This window comes from Gopherus flavomarginatus, chromosome 7 (assembly GCF_025201925.1).
Source record: "Gopherus flavomarginatus isolate rGopFla2 chromosome 7, rGopFla2.mat.asm, whole genome shotgun sequence".
NCBI classification, from domain to species: domain Eukaryota; kingdom Metazoa; phylum Chordata; order Testudines; family Testudinidae; genus Gopherus; species Gopherus flavomarginatus.
Genome location: NC_066623.1, coordinates 74,303,681 through 74,330,518, shown reverse-complemented (window position 1 = coordinate 74,330,518; position 26,838 = coordinate 74,303,681). Strand labels below are relative to the sequence as shown.

General features: G+C 44.5%; 1 protein-coding gene across 1 annotated transcript in view; it reads right to left on the bottom strand.

Moving 5' to 3' along the window:
- Positions 1-26,002, bottom strand: part of SLC25A24 (solute carrier family 25 member 24) — a 53,484-nt gene extending 27,482 nt beyond the window's left edge. Inside the window, exons 1-3 of the mRNA XM_050962394.1 lie at positions 25,665-26,002; positions 1,211-1,337; positions 422-509 (exon numbers count right to left, since the gene is read on the bottom strand). Of these exons, the coding sequence (XP_050818351.1) occupies positions 422-509; positions 1,211-1,337; positions 25,665-25,847 (398 nt within the window). The 5' untranslated portion in view covers positions 25,848-26,002. The remainder of the gene's footprint in view (positions 1-421; positions 510-1,210; positions 1,338-25,664) is intronic.
- Positions 26,003-26,838: the final 836 nt, after the last annotated feature.

Genomic DNA, 26,838 nt, shown 5'->3' with positions numbered 1-26,838 from the left:
TAATGCGGATCAAAGCAAGTTTGATATAATGCAGCTTCACCTATAACGCGGTAAGATTTTTTGGTTCCCGAGGACAGCATTAGATCGGGGCAGAAGTGTACTATCACATTTGCAAGGGTATGCCTAGCTCTTTAGTTCTCTAAGGAAGGAAAATAGAGCATGTTTTTATTGTTAAACTGGAGGCCAACTACATTTGATTATGCAGATAGGTGTGATACCTAAATATTAGCATGACTCAGATTCAGTCTTAAACTAATATGAAAATAAAAATTACTGTTGTACTTTGCTAATCCATAGTTATCTTTCATTAAAAATTATCCTTTTACGTCTGTTTTGGAATTATGTAAACATGTTTATGAACAATCATTTGAAGAATATACAAAGTCACAAACACTGACTAGAAATAAGAATAGTTTCTGACCTTTTTAGAATCTTTTCTGCCTGTTGTTCTGAAATATTTATACCCAATATCTTGAGAGACTGGACAATCTCTGATGCTTCAATTTTTCCTTAAAGCATTAAAAGAAAATATGTACAAGTTAAAAGCTTCTTCAAATCTTGGTATGTAAACTCACATGATAATGATCTTTCTTCTACTTAAAGACTTGAGAAGTCTTTAAACTATAGTTTAGTACAAAGCAGCACAGACCATTTAATACACTTTTACACTGAAGTCCTAAATGATACAATTGGATAATATCTGCTCAGTCTTTGTAATACATAAGTGCATCCCAAACACCTAGTGAGTCAGTCTTCCTCTATCAGAGGGAAAAATATGTTTTCTAACTAGAGACTTCCTCACAGCTCCTCCAACTGCAGAGCAAAATTCCTTAGGTCTGCCACCTTGAAGGCTGTTAAGTGGAGGAGAATATAATCCTTATATAATTAGTCATTTGACTATGATGTGGATACTCAATCAAAATTACGAGCCTGCTCCTACTCCAATGGAAATTAATTGGAGAGGATGCAAGTTCCATATTAGCATTACAAGTTCCATCTCGGCAAACTTTACACTCCAACAAAAAAAATTTACCTCCATTTATTACATACAATATTTACATTACACACAATATATTTAGGTCCTTGAATGTTTTGGGGAAATAACCATTTTATACTGAATTATTCTGAAATCTAGTTCAGTAATTGGTATCACACTTTTTTCTTTCAAAGAGGTTTTTGAACCCCAGGTCAGGTGAAAATAAAAACATACCATCATTGTTTTTGTCCAGACTCTTAAACGCTAGTTTCATTTTTTTCTCATGGTCTTTAAGGTACTGCATAAATTCTTCAAAGTCCAGCTGCCCATCCTTGTTAGAATCTCCAGTTTTAAAAATCGTCTGTTGAGAGAAAAATAATTAAGGAAATATTACTGATCAAAGAATGAATGAAAGAAAAGTGCTCTGTAATATTAAGATCTGCACAATCAACCGTGACCGGCATCTCACATTAGTAGAGTTTGGGAAAGAAACACTTTTCCTCGCTCACCAAAACTGACCCCCCATTGAACTTCAACACACCCACACTGGGTAGGAAAGTATTGCTAACTCCATTTTATACTAAAATGACTGTCTGTAAGACAGTCATTAGGAAGCAATGATAAGACATACTGAGACAAATAAAACACACTCTTAAATGTAGTTCTACCTATGAAATTATCCAAGGGTTAAATACAGCCTATATAAATACATGTTTGACACAGGAATGAACTGGATTCAAGTTGTGATCTTACTTAGGGCATGGTTACACTTGCAGATGTAGAGCGCTGGGAGTTAAACCAGCCTTTGGAGACTGCAGTAGGGAAAATGCTGCAGAGTGTTTACACTCTCAGCTGGAAACACACTGGCCTGGCCACATTAGCAGCTCTTGCAACACCACAAAGAGCAGTGCATTGTGGTAGCTATCCCAGCATTTAAGTGGCTGCAAAATGCTTTTCAAATGCAGGGGGTGGGGTGGAGTGTGACCAGGAGTGTGTTGTGTGTATGTTGGGGGAGAGAGCATGGGTTTTTGGGGTGTTGAGAGTGTGTCAGCATGCTGTCTTGTAAGTTCAGACCCCTCTTCCCCCCAACTCTCTCTCACACACTCACAGCAAGCAATATTCCAGACCAATGGCTTGCTTTGTCCCAGAGCAGATAAGCATGCTGGCTGTCAGAAATGGAGCTTTGAACGGGCATATACACATTCCTACAGCTGATTCCAAAACAATGACAAGAATGGCCACTTGACTTAAGGGGATGATGAGACGTTTCCGGAGGCTGATCAAAGCACAGTAATGCAACACCTCATTCACACTCATGCTGGGGTGTCTCAGCTGAGGCGCAACAAGCATTATGCTTCTCGTGGAGGTGGATTACCAGGAGCACTCCAGCTGCAGAGTCCAGGAGCTCTAAGTGCCTTGCCAGTGTGGATGGGTTGGGAGTTAGGGCACCTGGGGCTGCTTTAATGCACTCTAACTTGCAAGTGTAGCCAAGCCCTTACTAGGCATTTAGTCTACATTCAACACCTTGCCCTGCTTGTGACTAAAGAAGTGAAAAAAATGGGAAGTTCTATCATGCAAATCTCTTAGAGCAGGGATTCCAAACTGTGGTACATGAGCTTGATGTTGACTTCACAAAAAAAAAATTCAAGGTAGGATGTAAATGAATAAAGTCTGAGAATCACTGATTAGAGTATAGAGTTTAAGGTGAAGTTCTGCTCTCATACTTCAGGATGGATATGAATGCCTAAATTCCACTCTCCCGACACATGTAGAGTTCCTAATGAGACAGGATACAGAATTAGAGATGCACTGGGTGGATCAGAGACTGATCTGACAGCAGAATTCTGAAGAATATATTTCAAAGCTCCTCATGGTACATTTGAAATCTGTGCTAAAAAAATAAATATTTTAGTTTAAATATTTTCATACAAGTGTGATGAATCAGGGCTATATCTGTACAACTTATGAATTCAGTTTGATATTGTGAAGCTTTATTATGAAAAACTGCTGTATTATGAGTGCCTATATGTATGTTGATCCACTATTGCTGACAGGGCCTGTAGCAGATATAGGGAAAGTGGGAAATACTTAAGGTTAACAATAGTACTGAAATTCACAGAGGTCATGATATAAAGTAGCTGAAGCTTTAGAAATCCAGTCTTAGCTTAACACGTCCAAAGATAGTGAGGATAGTAGAAGCAATGGAACAAGAGAGATCTAGTAACCAAGAGGGGTTTAAATAAAGAAACACACAGGAATAGGGAAGCCAGACAAAAAGAGGAAGCACAAGGCAAGAGAAAGAAGGGGTCAGAAGCTGAGTAAGGGGCTCCAGGAGGAAGAGGTCACCCAGCATGTAGCAGCCTCATTAGGAAAGGGAGCCCTACCTGCTTTCCTGCACCCAGATGGCCCCAAGGGGCAACGATCCAACTCCAAAGAATGCCCTAGAGTGGTGAGGAAACTGAGGTGGGGACATGCATTTAGTGTCTGTGGTTTGTATAATTTGTACTCTCCTGTACTTTAACCATAAAAGAACATTAAAGTTGTTAGACTCTGTGCATAGTTTGTGTGTACTGACTACCTGACAACTGCTGTGTGCCCCTAAGAGAGTTAAATTATAACCAGAAGTTTCACACCTTTGGGGTGGAGCTCTGGGAGAGGTGTGTGTTTGAGTAACTGGGGTATCTGAGAGGCCAGCACTAGTCCTAGGGGCCTAGGACAGGTAGGCTGAGGAGCCCCATTTCTGAGAAGTGACAGCAGCCTAAGGGTTAGTACCCAGGAAATGTGATAAGAAAGCCCACGGAGGAGCCAGTGCTGCAGCCTGCTGAAGCTCCAGAAGCTTAATACACCCCAGGAGAGCCCTAGCACAGAGGCTTTGGATTCCCCTCACAGTGGCTCTAGTGGGTGGCCAGGAGGAATTGCTTGCTAGGATCTGTGACAACCAGTTACATCCAAATGTGCTCACTGTATAAATACAACATCTCTGCCAACTTATTGCTAGTCTGCACTCTGGCACTCCCCATTGCCACTCCTTCTCCTGAATAGGACGAGATTATAAAACAAATGAACCAAGAACCTAACATAACTCAAGTAATTGCAAATCAGGGTTTACATGCACTAAAACAAAAATGGTCTCCCAAGAACTTCCGCATCAGTTCCGTTCTACTTACCTTAGCCACCCACTCATGTACTAATGATGTGTTATCTGTATGAATTATATTACCACAGGATTTTATGCAGGCCTTGTCATAAAATGCCTTGCATACCTATGGCACTTACATAGGTAGGTAATCAATCTCAGTACAAATTTGTATGGCTATTCTGAACTATGACATTTTACTGAAACCATATTTACTTACTTTGATCTGGAGACAAGATCGCTCAATATGCAATAAGTGCTCATTCCACTGTAACCAGTTACAACTTACTGAGGCCATGGCTACACTTGTGAGTTAGAGTGCATTAAAGCAGGCCCAGGAGCCCTAACTCACGATGCGTCCACACTGGCAAGGCATGTAGAGCGCCCGGACTCCGCAGCTAGAGCGCTCCTGGTAATCCACCTCAGCAAGTGGAATAACATTTGATGCACCCCTGCTGGAGCGCCGCAGGGCCAGTGTGGATGCCCTGATCTGTTAATGCGCTCTGACTGGCCTCCAGAAGTGTCCCACAGTGCCTGTTCTAGCCAGTCTGGTCATCACTTTGAACTCTACTGCCCTGCCCTCAGGTGACCAACCATCAGACCCCGCCCTTTAAAATCTCTGGGAATTTTGAAAATCCTCTTCCTGTTTGCTCAGCAAGGCTTGGAGTGCTCTCAGTGCATCTTTCCACGTGACCATGCCTCCACGCACCAGGCGATCCCCAGTATGGAGCAATGGTGAGGTGCTGGACCTCATCAGTGTTTGGGAGGAGGAAGCTGTCCAGTTTCAGCTGCGCTCCAGCCGTAGGAATTACAGTACCTTCAGGCAGATATCAAGGGACATAATGAAAAGGGGCCATGACTGGACACATTGCAGTGCAGGAGCTGCGGAATGCCTACCACAAAGCTCGCAAGGCAAACCGCGACTCCTACAAAGAGCTGGATGCAATACTTGGGGACGACACCAACTCCACTCCAGAGGACCACCATGGACACTTTAGAGCCCAGTTCAACAAGGCAGGAGGAGAAGGAGGAAAGTGGGAGTGAGGGTACTGAGGAGGAGGAAGACACTCTGGAATCCCTAGATGCATGCAGCCATGAGCTGCTCTCAAGCCAGGAGGAAGGTGGCTACTCATGGCGGATGGTGCTTGGAGAAGGACAAACACCAGAGGAAGTTCCCAGTAAGCGACTTTTATTTTGGGGAGGAAGTTATTCGGTGAGGGCTCTGGGGGCAAGGAGGGTTAGGGCTGTATGCCTAGATGCAGAATAGGGCACTGATGTGCTCTCTCACATTGCGGTAATTGGCCTCAATGGTCTCTTCAAAGGTCTCATCCAGAACTTGGGCAATGCGCTTGGGCAGGTTTCTTGGGAGAGCCACTGTGGTGCTTGTCCCAGTCAGGCTAACATGTCCGTGCCACTGTGCCATCTGGGGGGGGGGGGAGGGAGAACCACTGCTGCACACAGGCAAGCTACATATGGGCCAGGGTGGAAGCCGCATTGTAGTAGAAGACCCTCCCTTGTTTCCCAGGTCAACCTCAGCAGCGAGATATCTTCCAGGATGAACTCCTGTGGAAAATGTAAGGACAATGTTCAGTATAGGGGCCCCCTGCAGCTGTTGGCTCTCACCAAGGCACAGAAACCCAGAGGACAGTACGGCCATGAAACAGTCACGCTTGACCCTGTGCTTAGTCACCATTTGGGGGCTCCCAGGGGTTATGTGCGCTCGCTTTGGGACAGGCAAATTATGCTATTGAGTAGACTGTGCTTGCCCTTAAGTACGGAGGAATCATTGCTTTGTCTGAAAAATGCCGCCTCTGTTAAGTGTTGCATTTTGCCTTTACAGATGCAACCTTGAGATCTCAGCTGTCCATGTTATCACCAGCTGAAAGATTGCAAAGAATTAGGAAGAGGCCACATAGAAGCAAAGATGACATGCTGCATGAAGTAATGCAGCAGTCCCTTAACGAGAATCTAAAAGTGCAGGAGTGGAGGGAGAGTGAAGGGAGGATCCGCCAGCAGAATGAGGGGCACCGGCACAAAAGTACAGATTGGCTGATAAGCATCATGGAGCGCCAAGCAGACTCGATCCAGGCGTTCGTAGTCATGCAGGTGGAGCACTACCACACAGCCCTGAAAACTACGACCCTTACCCACTGCACTCAACCCCCATCACCATGCGTTATTGCCATCCTGAAGTGCAGCACTCATTGCACAGCACTCTAGACAGGAAGGCTGAGTATGATAACAGGACATATGCAAATTTGTGACTGTACTGATCCCCACCCTACCCCCTTACCATATTTCCCAAGAAGTTGTGTTTCTTTTCAATAAATGGATTTTTTGGCTTTGAAAACATTCTTTATTATTGCATAAAGTTACCTTAGCCCAGGAAAGCAAGAGGCACTGCAAGTCAGCGTAGCAAACACAGATTCCTACTAACATTGGAAGCACTGCTCTTCACTCTCGTGCAGGGCACCAAATATTACTGGTGGCTTTCAGCCTCAAATTTCTCCCTCAAGGCATCCGTAATCCTTGCAGCCCCAAGCTGGGCCCCTCTAATAGCCCTGCTCTCTGGCTACTCAAATTCAGCTTCCAGGTGTTGAACCTCCGAGTTCCATGCCTGAGTAAATCTTCTCTTCACAAATGTTTTGGAGGGTACAACATGCGGATATAACTGCGGGGATGTTGTCATCAGCCAGGTCCAGCTTCCCATACAGAGAGCGCCAGTGGCCCTTTAAATGGGCAAAAGCACACTCCATAGTCATTCTTCACCGGCTCAGCCTGTTGAACCTGTTGCTGCTGTCAAGTTTCTCTGTGCAGGGTTTCATGAGCTATGGCATTAAAGGGTAAGCGGGGTCTCCAAGGATCACAATGGGCATCTTGACTTCCCCAATGGTGATCTTCTGGTCTGGGAAAAAAGTCCCGGCTTGCAGCTTCCTGAACAGGCCAGTGTTCCGAAAGATGCATGCGTCATGCACCTTTCCGGACCAGCCTGCGTTAATGTCAATGAAACACCCCCAGTGATCCACAAGTGCCTGGAGAACCACAGAGAAATACCCCTTCCGACTAACATACTCGGAGGCTAGGTGGGCTGGTACCCAGAATTGGAATATGAATCCCATCTATCGCCCCTCCGCAGTTAGGGAAACCCGTTTGTGCAAAGCCAGCCACAATGTCATGCACATTATCCAGAGTCACGGTTCTTCTGAGCAGGATGCAATTAATGGCCCTGCAAAATTGCATCAACATGATTCCAACGGTTGACTTTTCCACTCCAAACAGGTTAGCGACCGATCGGTAGCTGTCTGGAGTTGCAAGCTTACAGACTGCCATAGCCACCCTCTTCTCCACCGTAAGAGCAGCTCTCAATCTCATGTCCTTGTGCCACAGGGTGCGGACAAGCTCCTCACACAGTCCCATGAAAGTGGCTTTTCTCATCCAAAAGTTCTGCAGCCATTGCTCATCATCCCAGACTTGCATAACAATGTGATCCCACCACTGCTTGTTTCCCGAACCCAAAAGCAGTGTTCAACAGTGGTGAGCATGTCTGTGAATGCCACAAGCAATCTCGCGTCGTATGCGTTACTCAAGTCGATATCATCGGAGTCCTCACTATCTGTTTGGATCTTAAGAAGTAATTCGACTGCCAAATGTGACGTGCTGGCAAGACTCATCAGCATACTCCTCAGCAGCTCAGGCTCCATTCCCGCAGATCGAAAGGGAAGACAGTGCACACAGTACATAAAACGCTGAAAGATGGTGCCAAATGTGGACGGAAACACAGGGAATGTTGGGATGCAAACTGAAGAATCACAGGTATTGGGACAGGACCCAGAATGCCCCGCACCTCCTCCCCCTTCCCACAAGCCACAGCGCCAGAACAGGAAGAGTGCTCTGTGGGATAGCTGCCCATAATGCACAGCTCCCAATGCTGCTGCAAGTGCCGCAAATGTGGCCATGCCAGTGCACTTGCAGCTGTCAGTGTGGACAGACTGCAGCACTTTCCCTACTGCGCTCTCTGAAGGCTGGTTTAACTCAAAGCATTTGCAAGTGTAGCCATGCCCTGAAATAAAAAACACATTCCAAGAATGAGCAGACTAACAAGAATCAGCCAAAGAATCTACTGAGCTTAAAGAAAACTAAAAATTTATCACATGCTGGCCGTACAGGCCAGGAGGAGATCTCTAAAACATCTTGGTATGTTAAATGTCTCTCTCTTCTTCCCCAAACCCTTCCACTAAAGTAACCTATGCCCATATCTGAAGTTTTCAACATTTTTGATCTTCTGAACAAAATTCATGTGACTAGACCAGTTCCCAACCTTTTCGTGGCCAGTAGCACATTCATGTTTTCAGAAGAGTGTGGCGGGCGCCAACAGTTTTTCAAAGCTTATTTTGTATTTGTACATTAAATAATATGAAAAACATCATATTTAATATAACATAATATATGAATCCAGAGAGAAGAGAGAAGCCATGAGGACAGAGAACACCGGCGCCTGCAGCCCCGGGGTTCTCTGTCCCTGGCAGGCGCAGGGCCGCGGCTTCTCTCTGGCTTAAGCCACAGCCCTGCACCTGTCAGGGACTGAGAACACCGGCGCCCACAGCCTGCAGCCCTGGAGTTCTCTGTCCCCGGCAGGCGCGGGGCCGCATCCTGTCTCCCCTTCTGGCCAGTAGGCGGGCCTCGGGCCTGCTGGGAACAGAGAACACCATGCTTGCAGTCTGAGTTCTCTGTCCCCAGCAGGCGCGGGGCCACGGCTTCTCTCCCCTGCTGGGCACTAGACGGACGCACATAAATGCCCCAGCGGGCGCCATGTTGGGGACCACTGGATTAGAAAATTGTGAATAAATATTTAGGGGGGGGGAAGGTCACATGGCATTCAGTTATGAAATAAATAAAAAGTGACTTCCATGCCTTCCTCTAGCATGGCAAACTGTGCACAGTTCAAAAACAACTATATATTATATTTTGCACTATATCAACTATTCTTAACGGACTGCAGGGTACAACTTGTTTCAGTATTACTGCTCTTAACACACTGTAGATTATGGCTATGACTTAATTCCTTTTAGCAACAACAGGTTGATGAGGGACACCCAAGCCAAGCTCACTCAAACATCCTTATCACTGTGGTTGCTCCTTCCAGATTTTGTCATTAATAACATCACTCAGAAGTTCAACAATAGATTTCTTGTCACTGACTTTCTTAGTTAGGAGATAAAAGTCTGTTTTCTAGATTAGTCCTTTATAGAAAGAGGTTGTTACACTGAAGTTCTGATCAGAAATGTGACATCTACAAGTGGTATGCAGTGTTGTTGTAGCCATGCTGGTCCCATGATATTAGAGAGACAAGGTGGGTGAGGTACTATTTTTTATTAGATCAACAAGCTTTCAAGCTTAGCCTGAAGAAGCGCTCTGTGTAAACTGAAAAGCTTGTCTCTCTCACCAACAGAAGTTTATCCAATAAAAGATATTACACCTCACCCACCTTGTCTGTCTAGAAGTAGCACTGTCTAAACCAATAAACGTGTTAATATTCCCAGTGCTTCACTGACTAAAATTGTTACTACTCCATACTTCTGTGTGCACACCCCCCCCAACACACACACACAAACACACCCCATGGGAAAATGTGCAAGATTATGTTCTGGCTTATAGCTGAAACAGAATGCTAGCTAACTAAGTTCCAATTATAGAATCTCTATTACTAGAGAACAACAAGAGAGACTGAGAGAATAGAGATTCGTGGTTGAGTATGTAGGGCTTGCAATTAGAAAACATAAATTTTACTTATAAACTCAACACATTTTATATGGAAGTCACTAGAAAGTAATAAATGGGGACTGCCTAATTTTGTCTTTACAAACACTTGCCACAGTCCGAGCCTCTCCAAACCATTTTGACATGGTGGAGCGAGGGGTGGGGCGGAAGGAAAAGGTGTGTTTCAAAAGAAGGATCATCCATTTTGCTCACCCTAGAATTCTGGAAGTTCCTAGGATGAAAATCTTCTTTCAATCTATACAACCTACAATTTATTTTTGAGATAAAGTTTTGGATTGAAGCCAACACTTCTGAGTTTCCTGCTAGTGGACATCTTACAGCACATACTTCATTTGTGACACTAACTGTTTGAAAATCTGGTGTCAGTGATAATCAACTAATTTGCTTCTAGTTATTATAATCTGTTAATTCATTTGCCACGTAATTTGCTAACTCACGTGTCATATGAGAAGAGCAATCACTCATGAGTACAAGAACAATAAATGAATTATTTTCATGATGCCAGAATATAGTGGTGTGTGTTATTTATACACATATACACTATATCATTTTCATAAATAATAACAAAAGGACATTTTTAAAGACATTTATTTAGATGAATTATGGAAAAGTGTGCCAACCAGATAGCTGCATGATTGATCATTATTTACTCATGAAAAAGACCATAAGCTTAAAAAAAAAAACACACTGAAACAAAACAAAAAAACCTAGTTTTTTTGATAGGCTGACACACATAATAGGTCAATTTATCCTCAGATACTGGGGCAAAATTTTCACTGACCCATTTGATACGCTCTCTAGGCTAAGCTAATTGGCATGTAGCAGGTCAATATATACATCCAGTTAGCAGTTTTCATTCTGGCAAACCAATGTCAGATAAAGAGAATCCCTATTATCTTCCATGTAAACTGACTGGATAGTGTCCTAAATAAAAATTTAATTGCAATGACTTTTCAGAATTCAAAGCATGTGTTTGAAAATAAACAGGTCATGAATGCAGTTAATTTACACATTTTTAAGGTACGTTTTTAATTTTTTTTAAATGTGAATTTTGTTGTTATTTTTTAAATGTGTCAGACTTTGAAAACAGACAGGGTGCACAGCGCTCTATTGCCCTCAACCTAGCACTGGGAACAGACCTAGATATTTGACTGTGAAGCTATACCACAGAAAACAAAATAACTTGATTATGAAAGAAACTGAAAAACAACCAGAATTTATATTCCAAAACTAAAAGCTTCTTCCTTCCCCTCTCTGCCCTAAATTTAAAAACAAAAAGAAGAGAGCAGCAATGCTTGGAAGATCAGAAATTCATTATAGGCTGCAGCCCACGTATTTTGTGAGCATAGATAATGCAATGATGCCTGCTTGAGTCTGCAGAGAACCTGAGACAATAACTCTGAGATATGAATTGTCCCTTCACCTCAACAAGGGCCCCATTGACTCTGCTATTCTGTGGTTGTAGAATTTGGCATTTTTCTAAGCCACCACAGGTTTTAACACTTTTGCCACCAAATTTCTTCTTTGTTGCAGGTGCAGACTGGTACCAGACACTGTTTTCTATCTTCCTGTCCTTCTGGAACCTACCTGCTGCTTCCTCTTACTCTCCAGCTTTCCCCATAAGGGGTAATTAGATGAATTACAGTGCAGGCTCCTCCCTGTTAGTCCCCAGAACCAGACAACAGAGGCTTAGGGACAGGGAGGCAAATGACGAGGCTGGTAACCTGAGCTGCCAGGAGAGTTAGCCTGCTATTTCCTGGTATAGACTTGCTGTTGGCTCACCACACCCTTGGTTAGGTCCAATAGCAAGGGAAAAAAATGTTTGCATGTTTCCCCAAGGCATGCCATTTCAACTCTCACTGTCTGAAACTTTGAACCCAAGCAATAAAGTTATTACATGAGACATAGCAACAAGGCATATATACAAAGAACTGATAACTACTAGTTGAGCGCACCAGCAGATTCAATGATGCACAAACCTTAAAATTGCCTTGTTTGTCTATTTCTATTTTAACATTAAGGCCTTCCACTTTTTGACTGAATATCCAGATCCAACATGGTATACCATTCAAGCTGTGGTTTCTAACAAATGAACAGTTTGTCACTGCTCTTCTGCTTCTGGTGCCTTTTGTACAAAGAGCTGACTGTTTCACCTTTTCTCAACCTAGCACACTAAGGGCTTGGCTACACTGGAGAATTGCAGTGCTGGTGGTGGGTTTACAGCTCTGCAACTTAATAACTGTCCACACCTGCAAGGCACATCCAGCGCTGCAACTCCCTGGCTGCAGCGCTGGCTGTACCCCTGCTTGGGGTGTAACAATTGCAGCACTGGTGGTGCAGCGCTGCTCATCAAGTGTGGCCACCAAAAGCGCTGTTATTGGCCTCCAGGGTATTAGGAGGTATACCAGAATTCCTGTCCACAACAACCTGGAAGAATGGCTGAACTCCAAGCTCCCCGAGCTCCCCCAAGCTACTTATCTAAGCCCATGGCTACACTTACAGTTCTGCAGCGCTGGGAGTTACAGCTGTTTTCGTACAGCTGTGTAGGGTCAGCGCTGCAGTGTGGCCACACTGACAGCTACCAGCGCTGCAGTGTGGCCACATTTGCAGCATTTGCAACGCTGTTGGGAGTGGTGCATTGTGGGCAGCTATCCCAGCATTCAAGTGGCTGCAACGTGCTTTTCAAAAGAGGGGGTGGGGTGGAATGGGACAGGGAGCGTGGAGGAGACAGAGAGAATGGATTTTTGGAGTTGACACTGTTCTCAGCTCCCTGCCTTGCAAGTTCTAAGGACTGGAAGACACACAGTGCCTACCTTCAATCATTTTAAAAGTTCTGACCCCCTTCCCCCACCCCTCTCTCATTCACTAAATGCAAATTATGTACTCCTAAATAGCCGTCAGACCAGATAAGCATCTGCTCAACATGGACTTCCTCCTCCCCCTCTGCCGTGTGAGCATGCTGTTTCTCTCTTCAAGCAAACAGCTGTGAACATTCCAAAGTAATTCCCCTGCCTGCCTCCGCTCGCTCAGCAAACAGGAGCTGTGTTTGTTTTTTAAATAAGCAGTTTGGCTGAACTCCGAGCTCTCCCTTTCTTCCGGTTTGTTGTGGACAGGAATTCTGGGATACCTCCTTATACCCCGGAGGTCAATAAAAGCGCTGGTGGGGTCCACACTTGCTGACCAGAGCTGGATCACCAGCGCTGGAATCGCTACACCCGAGGCTCGACCGGGTGTACAGCCAGCGCTGCAATCAGGGAGTTGCAGCGCTGGCCGTGCTTTGCAAGTGTGGCCACATCCTAAGTTGCAGCGCTGTAACCCCCTCACCAGCGCTGCAACTCTCTAGTGTAGCCATGGCCTAAAATACAAGCACAGCTGCTCTTTGCTCCAGCGAGCGATGAGTGGAGGCAAGGGAATTGCTTTGGAATGTTCACAGCTGTTTGCTTGAGGAGAGAGGGGAGTCCGTGTTGAGCAGCTGCTTATGTAGTCTGCAGGCTATTTAGGAGTGCATAATTTGCATTTAGTGAATAAGAGAGGGGTGGGGGAAGGGGTCAAAACTTTTTAAATGATTGAAGGTAGGTGCTGTGTATCTTCCAGTCCTTAGAACTTGCAAGGCAGGGAGCTGAGAACAGTGTCAGCTCCAAAAATCCACTCTCTCTGTCTCTCTCTCGCTCCCTGTCACACTCCACCCCACCCCCCTGTTTTGAAAAGCACATTGCAGCCACTTGAACGCTGGGATAGCTACCCACAATGCACCACTCCCAACAGCGCTGCAAATGCTGCAAATGTGGCCACACTGCAGCGCTGGTAGCTGTCAGTGTGGCCACACTGCAGCGCTTTCCCTACACAGCTGTACGAAGACAGCTGTAACTCCCAGCGCTGTACAACTGTAAGTGTAGCCATACCCTAAGGCAACACAAGCCCAAGCATTTGGAGGTGGAATGAAACATTAGAAGAAATTAAAAACCTGGGGTGAGGAAATAGGCAAGGATGCTGCAGTATTTTATTTTCCCCAGTATTGTCAGCTACTCCATGATTTCTTGTTCATAAACATACAATATTCATTGCCAAACAAGGTAAACTTGCAACAATCTCTCAAATAAGCCACTAAATATTTTGCACCTGACACCTTGTTAGATTACTGAGTGGTACAATTATGACCCACTGATATTTTCAGCATAATGGTACCTACACAGTCAAAGAGGGTAAAAGTTATTTTACATTTGTATGTAGATTTTTCTTTTAAATTCCTGAAAATGTCACTATTAAAGTATTGTAGCTATGATTTTAAATAAAGTTTGTGAAAAAGTTTCCCTTTCAGAATTTATCATTGATCCAAAATAAAGAAGTGGTGGGTGATGAGATTGGTTTTGTTTTATAAAATAATTCTCAATCAAATTAGCTTGTTATTTTAACTGATTAATTAAATCTTATGAATGCTTAAAAGTCAGAAGTCACCAAGAGATTGCTGGGTGTTTCCAACTTCCAGCCTCTTCATCTAGAGGAGAAAATAAGGACAAAGAAACAGCATTCAATTGGTGCAATTAGTGACTCATGATCATTCTGTAAACTATGACTAGTAAATAGAGTGCAGTGCTGCAAATGCATTACAAAAAGCCAAAATCAAAACAGCACCACAATAAGAACAGTAATTATCTGCCCAGCTGTGACCAGATGTTTTCACATTACATATTAAAACCAGGCAGGTTGTGTATACTGACCACTTGTTTCACAGGTTTTCCCCAGACTGAAGAGGGGGTATAGCTGAAGGAAAGCTTGCTTACTCAATATCCCTTCATATGGGATCATCCAGCTTTGCATCCTAGTCTGTTACCTCTGTATTAGACTGCAAGCTTCTTGGTTCAAATTCAACCCTACTTAAGTGAGTGCAACTCCACTGTCTTCAGCAGATGTCTACCCCTAACACCAAGGCTAACTTTGGCCCCTTGTCCTATTTATATCTGTAAAGAACATTTATGGAACTCTGTAAATGACACTATTAAATACACTAAATACAATACTATAAATAAATCAGTATTTCCACATTGCAGTGGATGAGGGATAGTTCCAGTATAGATCCTTTTAAACCCAAATGAACCTAAGGCCAGGCTTACTTACCCAGACTTTGTTATTTTGGATTATTTCCCCTCCTTCACAAGAGTATTGCTGTCATTTAAAATATATGCAGTGGCCTCTTCCTGCTCCCAAAACTGACATCCATCCATCCAAGAAGCTTGAAGGAACCATGATATATAAATGTGTGATGCTGATCACTATATGACAACTTTGTCCCTGTTAGCACTTTACACCATCTATTGACCTGAAGTTCTCCCTTCTTACAGTACCAGGGAGCAAGAGATCTTCTTTTCACCAGTCCATGCACAGCAACAAAATACACAAAATGAGCCTAGCCAATCAGATGCCAGCACATCATTTGCTACCTATGGCATGCTGAAAAGACTACTGTAAAGCCTGGATTAACTCTCGCAACTCAGGGTAGGTCTACACGACTGCTTAAGTTGGTCTAACTTACTTTGCCAGGGGTGTGAAAATGACACGATCCTGAGCGATGCAAGTTACAGTGACCTAAGTGCTGTTCACACTATGTCATCAGCAGTTCCGCCTCTCACGGAAGTGGAGTAATTATGCTAATGGGAGAGCGCTCTCCTGTCAGCATACAGCATCTTCACCAGACATGCTACAGTGGCTCAGCTGCATCGGTACAGCTGCACCGATTTAGCACTTCTAGTGTAGACCTGCCTTCAGTCTCATGGATTAGGAGTTAAAAGTTGCCAAGATCTGAAGCAGAACAGCATAAGAGATACAAGTTGTCTTTGCATGAGCTCTCCATCTGCATTCCTTGCAACTCCGGACATATTTGGCAGGGTGATCTGTCCATTAAGTAGGATAGCCTGTCACGTGGGCTTGTCTACATGGAAACACTCCAATTATTTTTTTCTCCAATTATTTCTTTTTTTATGAGGGGGGGAGGGATAGCTCAGTGGTTTGAGCATTGGCCTGTTAAACCCAGGGTTATGAGTTCAATCCTTGAGGGGGCCACTTAGGGATCTGGGGCAAAAATCAATACTTGGTCTTGCTAGTGAAGGCAAGGGACTGGACTTAATGACCTTTCAAGGTCCCTTCCAGTTCTAGGAGATAGAAATAATTGGAGATATACCTATTTCACTCAAGAAAATGAATCCAAATTAACTAAAGGTGTGAACTGAAACTAGTTTAGTTAAACTGCATTAAACCTCTGTGTGGACACTCTCATTCTGAATTAAAGTGGTTTTAAATCAGTTTAATTCACTTTGGAAGTTAATTAAATAAAACTGAATGCAGTTTAACTAATCCAGTTTTAATTCACACCTTTAGCTAATTTGGATTAATTTTTCCTGAGCGTCCCCATGTAAACAAACCTAGAATCATGGGGTCTTCAAGTCTTGGATTAAAATCAACAGTTTTCCACTGCCTTGGGCCCATTTGTGCTGACTCAATACCATTATTCAGCAAAGCAGTTAACCACATGTATAAGAGCTTTGCTGACTTGGGGTCCATATGGGGCAATTTCTGTTGCTATGGCTGGAGCAACAAGAGGAAGAGGTATAATCACTTATGACATTCTTTCATAAAATCCTGACCTTACCACCAAGCATTACTTAAAAATAGAATAAAAAAACCAATGAAACCCAAATGTACATAAAGATTAATTTTCACTTTTCAGAGGCTTAAGTATGAGAAGCACACTTCATATATCTTTTTAATGGAGACTTAGGGCCTGCTGCATATGGCAGGCTTTGGTGGTCATAAAAATTATTTCATTTTAATTAATCTGCATGTCCTATTAAAACTAAAATCAGATTTATTACTGAGGAAACATTTGTGATTTTTCATCACTGAAGTCTACAAGATAAGACATTGGTTATGGTAAGGTCTGGGACCTTCTATGCCCCCTACTGCAGATCTGAAGAGAAGTAATGTTGCAATTTCATTACTCATTAATCAATAGTTACTAAAAAGTGTATCTAAGAACAGAGAAGGGAATGAGACAGCTGACATTCAGCACAACAGAAGACTTACCGGGCTTGGAAGGATGCAAGAATGGGAGAACTAAGAAAACAAAGATCTCAAACAGTATTGCAATTTGAATGGAACGTGGGGGGTAATTGCAGAACCGAGAGAGAAATGTGTGAGAAACTTCATGGGTAAACTCTGTACTATATGGATTCAAAATGTAGTTACTATCTGCTTTTGGAAAGCTTTCCACATTTTTGTTCACGCAGTTACGGCAGCTACAGCCACTTCTGAAATGTTATTATCCAGGTTACATTATAATGAAGAGGCACTAATTTAGATTAATGTGGCCTACAATGCTGCTTACTTCACCTTGTCTCATCAAGAAAAACAAATGTTACATAGTTCTGTTATTAATTTCAGTTATGTGGCTTTTAGGGGAGGGGTGGGACGTTGCTTTTTTAATAGCTGAAATAAAAGGGGGACATGCTTTCTATGCTAGAAACATATATGACAAGTTTCAATCTGATTATACACACACACACACTTTAGCTTTTTGGCATTTTACGACTCAAAATAGACAATTATCAGATTATACACATACTTAACTATGCATAATAAATATGGTGGTATAATTATGCATTTAAACCTCCTCTCAGACAAAAGGGACAGAACTATAAAGAAAATGCAAACCTCAAAAAGTTTGGTTTAGTTGAAAGCATTCTAAAATTATTTTTTTGTTTTTCTATTTTTTATGTTATATACACTTCAATGTTCTGCAGTGTTTTCAGGTCTAGGGAACACGTATTTAGAACTAAAACTGGACTTCTGGGTCACTTGCTGGTTTATTTTCAGGGCATAAAAGAAAAATCATTTTACCTGATAAAATCTTGATATTAGTGCAAACCAATTGCTGAGAGGTAAATATCATTGGGCCTGATTCTCATTTATACCAAGGCTCCTTTATACCAGTTTGAAAGTGTAAAGAGACCTTTGTATGGGTATAAATGTAAGTTACTCCCACTTTAAGGTCCCATTACACTGTCCGAGCTATGTAAAGAGCCCTTAGGCCAGCTCAAAACTAAAAAGTGAAGCTGATCCAGCTGTATCTTTCAGGGGTGTGAAAAATCCACACCCTTGAGCAACACAGTTAAGCAGATCTAACTCCTGGCATAGACAGTGCTTAAGTTGACAGAAGAATTCTTCCACTGACATAGCTACTGCCTCTTGTGGAGGTCAATTAACTTCTCCCATCATCGTAGGGAGTGGCTACACAGAATTGCTACAGCAGGGTTAAGTGTAGACATACCCTTAGTATAAATGAGTATCAGGCCCATTATGTCAAAATATGATCTTAAATAAAAGTAATTCAACTCAGACCATAAATTGTCACTGGAACTTTGAATACTCAATCTGATTACATCTCACTAGTCTTATCTTGGGTCTAGATATATAATAAACAGCCGAATAATCTGCTATCATTCTGAAAACTAATACCTGAAAATTCTTGTCCATCTTCAGCTTTATCACAAAGCTTAATATGCAATATGATGAGATGAACAAAAACAGAACTCTATATGTAAATTCATTGTTTATGGGATGCTAATTTAACACCTTCAGTGTATTCTGAATAGATCAGATCACCGAAGCTACACTAACTTACACCAACTGAGGATCTGGTCCCAGTTTTTCTTGCTGTCTCACTTTAAAAAGAAATCAGTATCTATTTTCCTTTTGCTTCTCTGCAAAAGGATTTTTTCCACTATTCAGAATGACTGTGCATTAACGATATTATTATAGTTAATGCTGTCTATGGAAAGCCATGATACTGTGGCCATATTGCATTTCCTCTTTGTTTGACTTAAAATAATGTGTCCATTTAGCTTTTGTGCAACTTTGTAATGTGATCCGTGCCTCTACTTGATTCTGGGAAGTAGTATATACTACAAACTATAAATCAGTGCCATTTTAGCAGCCTTTCACATGAGCACATTTCTAATTTTTAAGAAGTCTGGGTTTGGTCTGTTGCAAATTGACACGATGAAGGACAAGTAGACCATCAACTCCTCATATTTTTATTAGTGTGCTCTATGGGGTCCTTTTGTGAGATAAATTATTCTATCTTTAAGGGCTGTGCACATAAATCCTCATATAGCTACAACATTATTTCACTTGCCAGAATGTTTGGAAATGAATAAAGTTGAATGAGAAGACGGGGAAGAGGAAATACCAGCGCATACCATTTAGTCCATTATCCCAAAATGGACAGTGACCTTTATGCTTCTTTAAAAGACTCCAGATACCCTATCACTCCTTATGCAAGAGGCCAATTATATAATACTTTAATATGAAAGGGAAATTTCTTCTTGAACAATTCAAGTAGTTAACTTACACCATGAAGCATGAGATTTATCATCTTTTCATAGGCCCCAATCCTGCAAAGACTTATATGTGCACTTAATTTTATGCACTGAATTTGCATTTGTCCACACCTAGGGCATGTCTACACTACAAAATTATGCTGACCTAAATTACATCAGCTTACAGCCATCGCAGTAATTATATCGCTTTTGCATGTCCACAATATGCTCTTCTTGTGTCGGCGGTGCATGTCCTCATCAGGAGTGCTTGTACAGACTATACTGTCACTGCAGCGCATTGTGGGAAGGCTTCTGAAAGCCAGAAGCAGTCGCTGTAAGCTATGCAGAGTCTACGCTGACGTTGCGTTGACCTAATTACAGTAAAAGATGTTTTATCCGGCACTTCACCAACCAGAAAGCTCTATAAACTGGCATTTCTGATCTTCATTGAAGTTCCAGTTTATAGTCCGGTTGGTGTGGGGTCAGCAGGGGGTTGGGGCACAGGAGACGGTGTGGAGCACAGGCTCTGGAAGAGAGTTTGGGTGCAGAAGGGGGCTTGGGGCAGCGGGTTGTGGTGCGGGAGGAGGTACGGGGTGCCAGATCCAGGGATGGGAGGGCGCTCACCTCAGGCGGCTCCACACAAGCAGTGACCTGTCCCAGCTGCTCCTAGGCGGAGGCATGGCAGGTGGCTCTGTGTGATACCTCCACCTGCAGGTGCCGCCTCAGCAGCTCCCACTGGCCATGGTTCCCAGCCAATGGGAGCTGTGGATCTAACACTTGGGGCAGGGCAGGGCAGCGCACAGAGCTGCCTGCCCCGCCTCTGCCTAGGAGCAGCCGGGACAGGTCACCACTTGCAGGGAGCTGCCCGATGTAAGCGCCTTCCGAATCTGGCACCCTGCACCCCCTTCCATGCCTCAACTCGCTGCTCCAAGCCTCCTCCCGCACCCAAACTCCCTCCCTCATAGTTAAACAGCATTTTTCACTTACCAGCTTCCACCAGCCCCTCAACATGCCGGATAAAAGAGCTTTTACTGTACTACATCAACATTGACTCTTCACCTCTCATGGAGGTAGAGTTATTAAGTCAGTGTAGTGGAACAGTTATGCCAGTGGGAGCGAAATTTACACATAAACTGCCTTGCATCAGTTTGATTCCATAGCATAGACCAGGCCTTAGAGCTTGTCTACATCAGTGCAGCTGTGCCACCGTATCACTTAGAGAAGATGCTATCTAAGCCAATGGGAGAGCTTCTCCCAACAGCACAGGTACTCCATTACCCAAAGAGGCAGTGGTTATGTTGACAGGGGAAGCCCTCCTGATGACATAGCACTGTCTATACTGAGGGTTATGTCGATATAACCATGTCACTCAGGGATGTGGACTCTCCAAATCCTTGAGTGACACAGTTATACCAACATACATTTGTAGGGCAGACCAAGTCTAAGACTCGTAGTGAAACAAAGCACCAGAACAGGACAATTTTACTTTGTTTAGACTCAGAAAAGGGCAGAACAAACCGAGTAGCCACCTAAGCACAGGAAAAGAGCTGGAGTGAGGCTGCCTGCGGCACAGTTGCACTGATACAACTATGCAGTTGTAGTGCATCTGGTGAAGACGCTCTATACTGATGGGAGAGAGCTCTTGTCTAGGCATTAAAAAAACCTCACCTCTGTAAGAGGCATAAGCTATGTTGGTGTGAAAAGGAGCATAGGATGGACGTGCAAATACAATTTAATTACCGTGGCAGCTGTATGCTAACATAACTTAGGTCGAAATAATTCTGTAGTGTAGACATGCCCAAGGTGTAGGGAGAAGCTCTCTTGCTGTGCACATGAATGCTAATGTCAGTGCAGCCTACCTTGCACACAGGGGCAGAATGTTCACACCCCTGAACAACATACATTTTGCTGACATAGACTATTTCTACAGAACAGCCTAAGTTTAAAATAACCAACATACAGGATGTTGAGTGCATTCCACATATTTTTCCCACCCATGCATGACATGACTCATTGAAGGTAGGGTTTTTCTGGTTCTGTTTTGTTTTTTTAATTTTGTAGCAGCTAAAGAAAGGGAAGACAATTTCTGTTCTCAGTCACATCACTGTAAATCCAGGTAACTCTACTGATTTCTATGGATTTATTTCCAATTTACACTGATGTAACTGAGCAGTACTTGGCAGAGAGATTATCAGTCTCTACATTTGGTTCAGCTTTTCCATATATAAAAGTTATCAAGCAAAACTGGAGAGGCTGACAATTATTAGGAGGTTGCCATGATAAAACATTTTTTACTTATAACCTTAGAAAGGCATTTTGACTCCCAGAGTTTTTAGTGTGGTAGGTAGAGAAATTAAACATTCAGTTTCCCTTAAATATGAGAAAACTTAGGTCCCTAACTTGCCCCACCCACATTTCATCCCTTGCACCAGGTAAAAGGCCAACTTTACTACACGCACAAAACTGGTGCAACAGGTTTTCAATAATGAGCATACAAAGTACGATTGAGATTTTCTGCTGGCATGCAATTAAAAACTGACAATTCTCATAGTTAAGCAAACAGATTGTACCGTCCCTTCCTTAAGTAATTGATAAAAAATAAAGAACTCAAATCCACCCATTGCAATGGTGGTTTTGAACACTGCAACTAAATCAGGCTTTCTAATTCAACGCATCCAGTACTGGTCTCACTTGCACCTATTTTACACAGTTGTTACTCCATTCACTTTGGTGGACCTGCTCTGGATTTGCACCCTTACAGATGAAAACAAAATGAATCCCTCTGATTTGGAGGCCATATGACGTGTTTCTATCTCAAAAGTGCATTTCCTGTTTTATTTTTCTGTATAAATATTAATAAATTGCCTTGGGTAATGACAATATAGAATACGAATGAATACCAAGGACAGTCAGGAAGCTAAAAGCTCCTTTAAGTATAGTAATCTTTTATTTATTCAAGATCAACTTGAAAGTGATGAGTTTTAAGAATACATACTATATGTAACATTATCGTTAGGTCACTTTGTCCTCGTTTCCCATTCCCTTTGTATGATAATTGCACGCGCACACACACGTTTATTTCCATAAGTGGAGGCCTAATCAATAATGCATGGCATTATTAAAAAACAAATTATTTATTCCATATAATAAAAATAAGAGAAATGCATGATGTTACACTATGGTTATGTTACATTGGAGTGAGCAAACTTTTTGGCCTGAGGGCCACATCTGGGTGGGGAAATTGTATGCAGGGCCATGAGTGTATGACTGGGGCAGGGAGTTGGGGTGCGGGAGGGAGTATGGTGTGCAGGAAGGGGCTCAGGGCAGGGGGCTAGGGTACAGGAGTGAGCTCAGGGCAAGGGGTTGGGGTGCAGGAGAGGTGTGGCAGGGGGTTGGGGTGCGGGGTGCAGGAGGGGTGAGGGCTCAGGCACAACACCGCTTACCTTGAACGGCTCTGGGGTGGCAGTGGGGGCTAAGGCAGGGGAAGCGGCCAGCATGTCCAGCAGTGACTCCTGGCGGTGGGGTGCGGCAGGCGACTCCGCCACACACTGCCCTCACCTGCGGGTACCGTCCTCAAAGCTCCCATTGGCTGCAGCTCCCCATTCCCAGCCAATGGGAGTTGCGGGGGGCAGTGTCTGCAGGCAAGGGCAGTGCACGGAGCCCTCTGCCCCCTCAACCCCCTCAGGCTGCAGACATGTGGTGCCAGCTGCTTCTGGGAGCGGCGCAGGGCCAGGGCAGGCAGGGAACCCTACTGAAAGCCCTGACAGGTCAGATCCAGCTCACGGGCTGTAGTTTGCCCTCCGCTGTGTTACACAGAAGTCTGAGGTATACTGTGTATGTGACACTGGATAGAGTTATCTATCTTGCCAAACTAATCTCAGGTTTGATAATAAATTTGGAAAGTCAATACAAATTAAAGATAACTGAAATAAATGCAAACTTTTAAGATTAGCTATCCTAGTAAGGCCAAGCTCACCAGCTTTGGCTAACAAGGAGATCTAATTAAAAGTCACATACATTGGACCAAATGTTGCCTTCTCAGAATATAAAATCACCTTATCATAAGAAGATTCTTATCCACAGAATTATGTATGATAAGCCATTTCACAATATACCCCTAGCCAACCAGCGTAACTCAGCATAGCTCCATGAAACTCAGCGCAGCTAGGGTGATTTTCACCAGCTAAGAATCTGGCCCATGGTATTTCTGTAATATGGTCAGATTTTTATATTCATAAGTGAAATTATGTCACTGACAGTAAAGTACATGCAAGTGCAATGGGTCAACAAGAACATCACAATACAGTGAAGTATGAATGTTTTGGGGTTGTGTGTATGTGGAGTCATGGAATGTGTCCTATAAACATATAAACTAAAAAAAGTATTTTAACTCTCCATTGGCCAGGCCCATACTCATCATTTCTACTGGCATCTCCTCTTCAGTAGCCAGTGCTAATGTTACACCCCACTGACACAGAGGCTGACCGGTGAGGGTGCTAAAACTTTTCTTATCTGCTGCCCAAGAGGAACTTACACTGCCATGACTCAGATCACGCAGGCAGAGAGATGCAAATTGTGAAGCCAGGGCCAAAATCAGCAAAATCATTCTCTTTATTATGCTGGGCCTGGAATGTGCTATCAGGTATCACGCAACAAGGGGTAGCAAGATACCAGAGATGACACACTGTGAGCAAGACCAAGCCCAACTGCCCACAGAATTACCAACTGCCAAGCTATTAATAAAATTTTGACTCAGGACATTTAATCTATTTACAGCCTTACAGAGAGCCTATACATGATAGTTCCTACAATAAAAACTGTATACTCAGGAATTAAAAACACAGGCCTCAGTCCTGAATTAGATGCACGCAAGTGTACCATTATGGCAGCCCCACTGAAACGCAGATCCATTTCAAAAATTGGGGTTATAAACAGCTAATGACTCGAGCAGTCCTGGCATTTTATTTAAAAAATTGTCTGGCCTAAGATATCTAAATTAGACATATTAAAAGGAAAAAAATTGTTTCCCACCAGAACCCTGACAAAAAGGTTTTGCATATTTTAGGCCTCTCTCTCCTTTCACCTAGACTACTGTAACTCCACTGACTTAACATGAGTTACTCCTGATTTACACTAATACATATTGGAGAAGGATCTTCTTATACAAGAAATATCTAAATGTAGCAAAATGACTTTAGAAATGTAGCTCCATTTTGGTTATATGGCCTGCTTCTTCTAATGGGTTCGGCCTTATACCCCACCACAGGGCAGAAGGGATCTGAAATGGGCAACAGAGCAAACAAATAAAAAAAAAACCCCAGCTGGGGAAGTAATCGTAATATTCAGGGCAAGACAAAGAGCTTTGCAGCAGCTGTTTTTAAAAGCAGGGGGAAGGGGGCAGGGCTGACTTTAGGCCAATTCGTCCGATTCCCCGGAATTGGGCCCCGCACCTAAGAGGGCCCCGCGCCTTAGGTGCCTTTTTAATTTTTTTTACTCACCCCGGCGGCGGTCAGCTCCACCAGGGTTTTCGGCGGCCCCACTCCCCTGGCCAGAGTGCCGGCCAAAACGCGGCAAGCCCTACAGCTCTGCTCTCCCGGCCGGAGCTCAGGTTGGAACGTGGCAGCCCCACGACCCCAGCCAGAGCGCGACAGCCCCACAGCCCCGCAACCCCGTCCGGAGCATGGCAGCCCCGCGGCCCCGCTTTCTCAGCCAAAGCTCTGGCTGGAGCGTGGCAGCCCCATGGCCCCGCAGCCCCGGCCGGAGCGCGGCAAAACCCGCGGCCCCACGACCCCCGCCAGCAATCCAAAGTGCTGCCGAAGACTGGGAGCACCGCCCGGTGAGTACAAGCCCTTCCCCCCACTCCCCAGGAATTGGGCCCTGCACTTGCTAAAGCCAGCCCTGGAAGCGGGGAGATGCCTTGGTACCTGGGTGCAGGGCATCAGAGTTCAAACTACTGACCAGAACGGTCAGGATGGGCATTGTGGGACACCTCCTGGAGGCCACTAACAGCATCAAAACCAAGCATGGTGTCTCCACTGACACTCCGTCCATCTAACTTTGTCGCAAAAAAAGCTCTACGCCTCGTGTCCAGACGGTTTTATTTTGTTGCCACAGCAAGAGAGTTTTGCAGGCGGGAGGAGCCTTGCAGTGTGCACACCTCCATCCACTGTTTTGTTGACAAAAGCTGCCTTTTGCCAACAAAACTCTGCAGTGTAGACAGTCTCCTGGGCGGGCGGGGCCCCGTTCTGCACACCAGCCAGAGGCGAGCGATCACTGGGGACATCCCACTCACTACTGCAGAGGCCAGTGCCTGCTCACTGCCTCGGAGCCCAGAGTTTTTCCACAGGAGTCACCTCTTCTCACACACACTCCGGCCCCGGCCCCAGCCCCAGCCCGCCCCTACCTCTTCTGCATCTTTGCCCAGGGGGATGCCCAGGGCTTTAAGGCCCGCATGGAGCTCGGCGATGTCCACTCTCCCGTCTTCATTGACGTCCAGCTTCTTGAAGAGGTTCTCGTACCTGGAGCTGTTGTTGGCTTCTTCGCAGGCAGCCTCGGGGAGCACCAAGCCCCGCAGGAACCGAAACATGGCGCCGCCGGGCACGGGCGGAGCGGCGGGAAGCGGGCCGGAGACGCGGGCAGGCAGTTAGCGGGAAGCGGGGAGGAGAGACCAGAGCCTGGGCAAGCCCGGCAGGAGGGGCCAGTGAACGCTGCGGGAAGGGGAAGGGCGGCTCCCCGGGCCTGCCTCGCCACGGGCTGGGCGGGGCCTTGCTCCCCTCCCTGAGCAGCGGAGCCGGTTGCTGGGCTGGGTCAGGGAAGCCGCCGCGGTGACGGGTGTGGGTGGGGGATGGGAGCGGGACCAGCCCGAGCCGGGTCAGACCCTGTGGCCTCGGGCGGCGCCAGTGGCGGAGCAGAGAGCGGCCGGGATGAGTTAAACGGGGAACAGTCGGAGAAGGCGGCTCGATGCGGGAAAGCTGCGCTGGACCAGGCTGTCCTGTCCCTGGGGGCAGGCGCCAGGGCCGGAAGCGGAGAGTTTTTAACATCACCCGCAGGCAGTACAGGGAAACCCAGGTCAACTGAATCCCCCCGTTCACTGAAACCCAACTACAGCCCCAGTACCAGTGCGCGCAGCGGGTCACTTCTTAGCCAGGTGGGACCCTGCAAATACTCTCTCTATTTCAAACTTTATTGATCCACATTTTCTGCTGTCCTTGGTCTTTCCATTTATGGTGACTATTGTCTCTCTTCTGCATGGAGAGGAAGGATGGTCCAGTGGTTAGGGTGCCTTGGGACTCAGTAGACCAGCGTTTAATTCCCTGCACACTTCTGTGATCTGAAATTAGCCTCGTACCTCTCAGTTCCCCGTTTGTAAAATGGAGCTCATACCTCACACGGTGTTGTGAAGAGAATATATTAAAGACTGTGGGGCACTAGGATACTGTGGCAATAGAGCACATATAGTACCTAAGACTCATAGGCTTTTACATACTACATACACCAACGCCGAATCTGAGCATTTATGTGATACTAATTTCAGAATAAATATAAAACAACGGGAAGTGGTTAAAGGGAAACTGCCA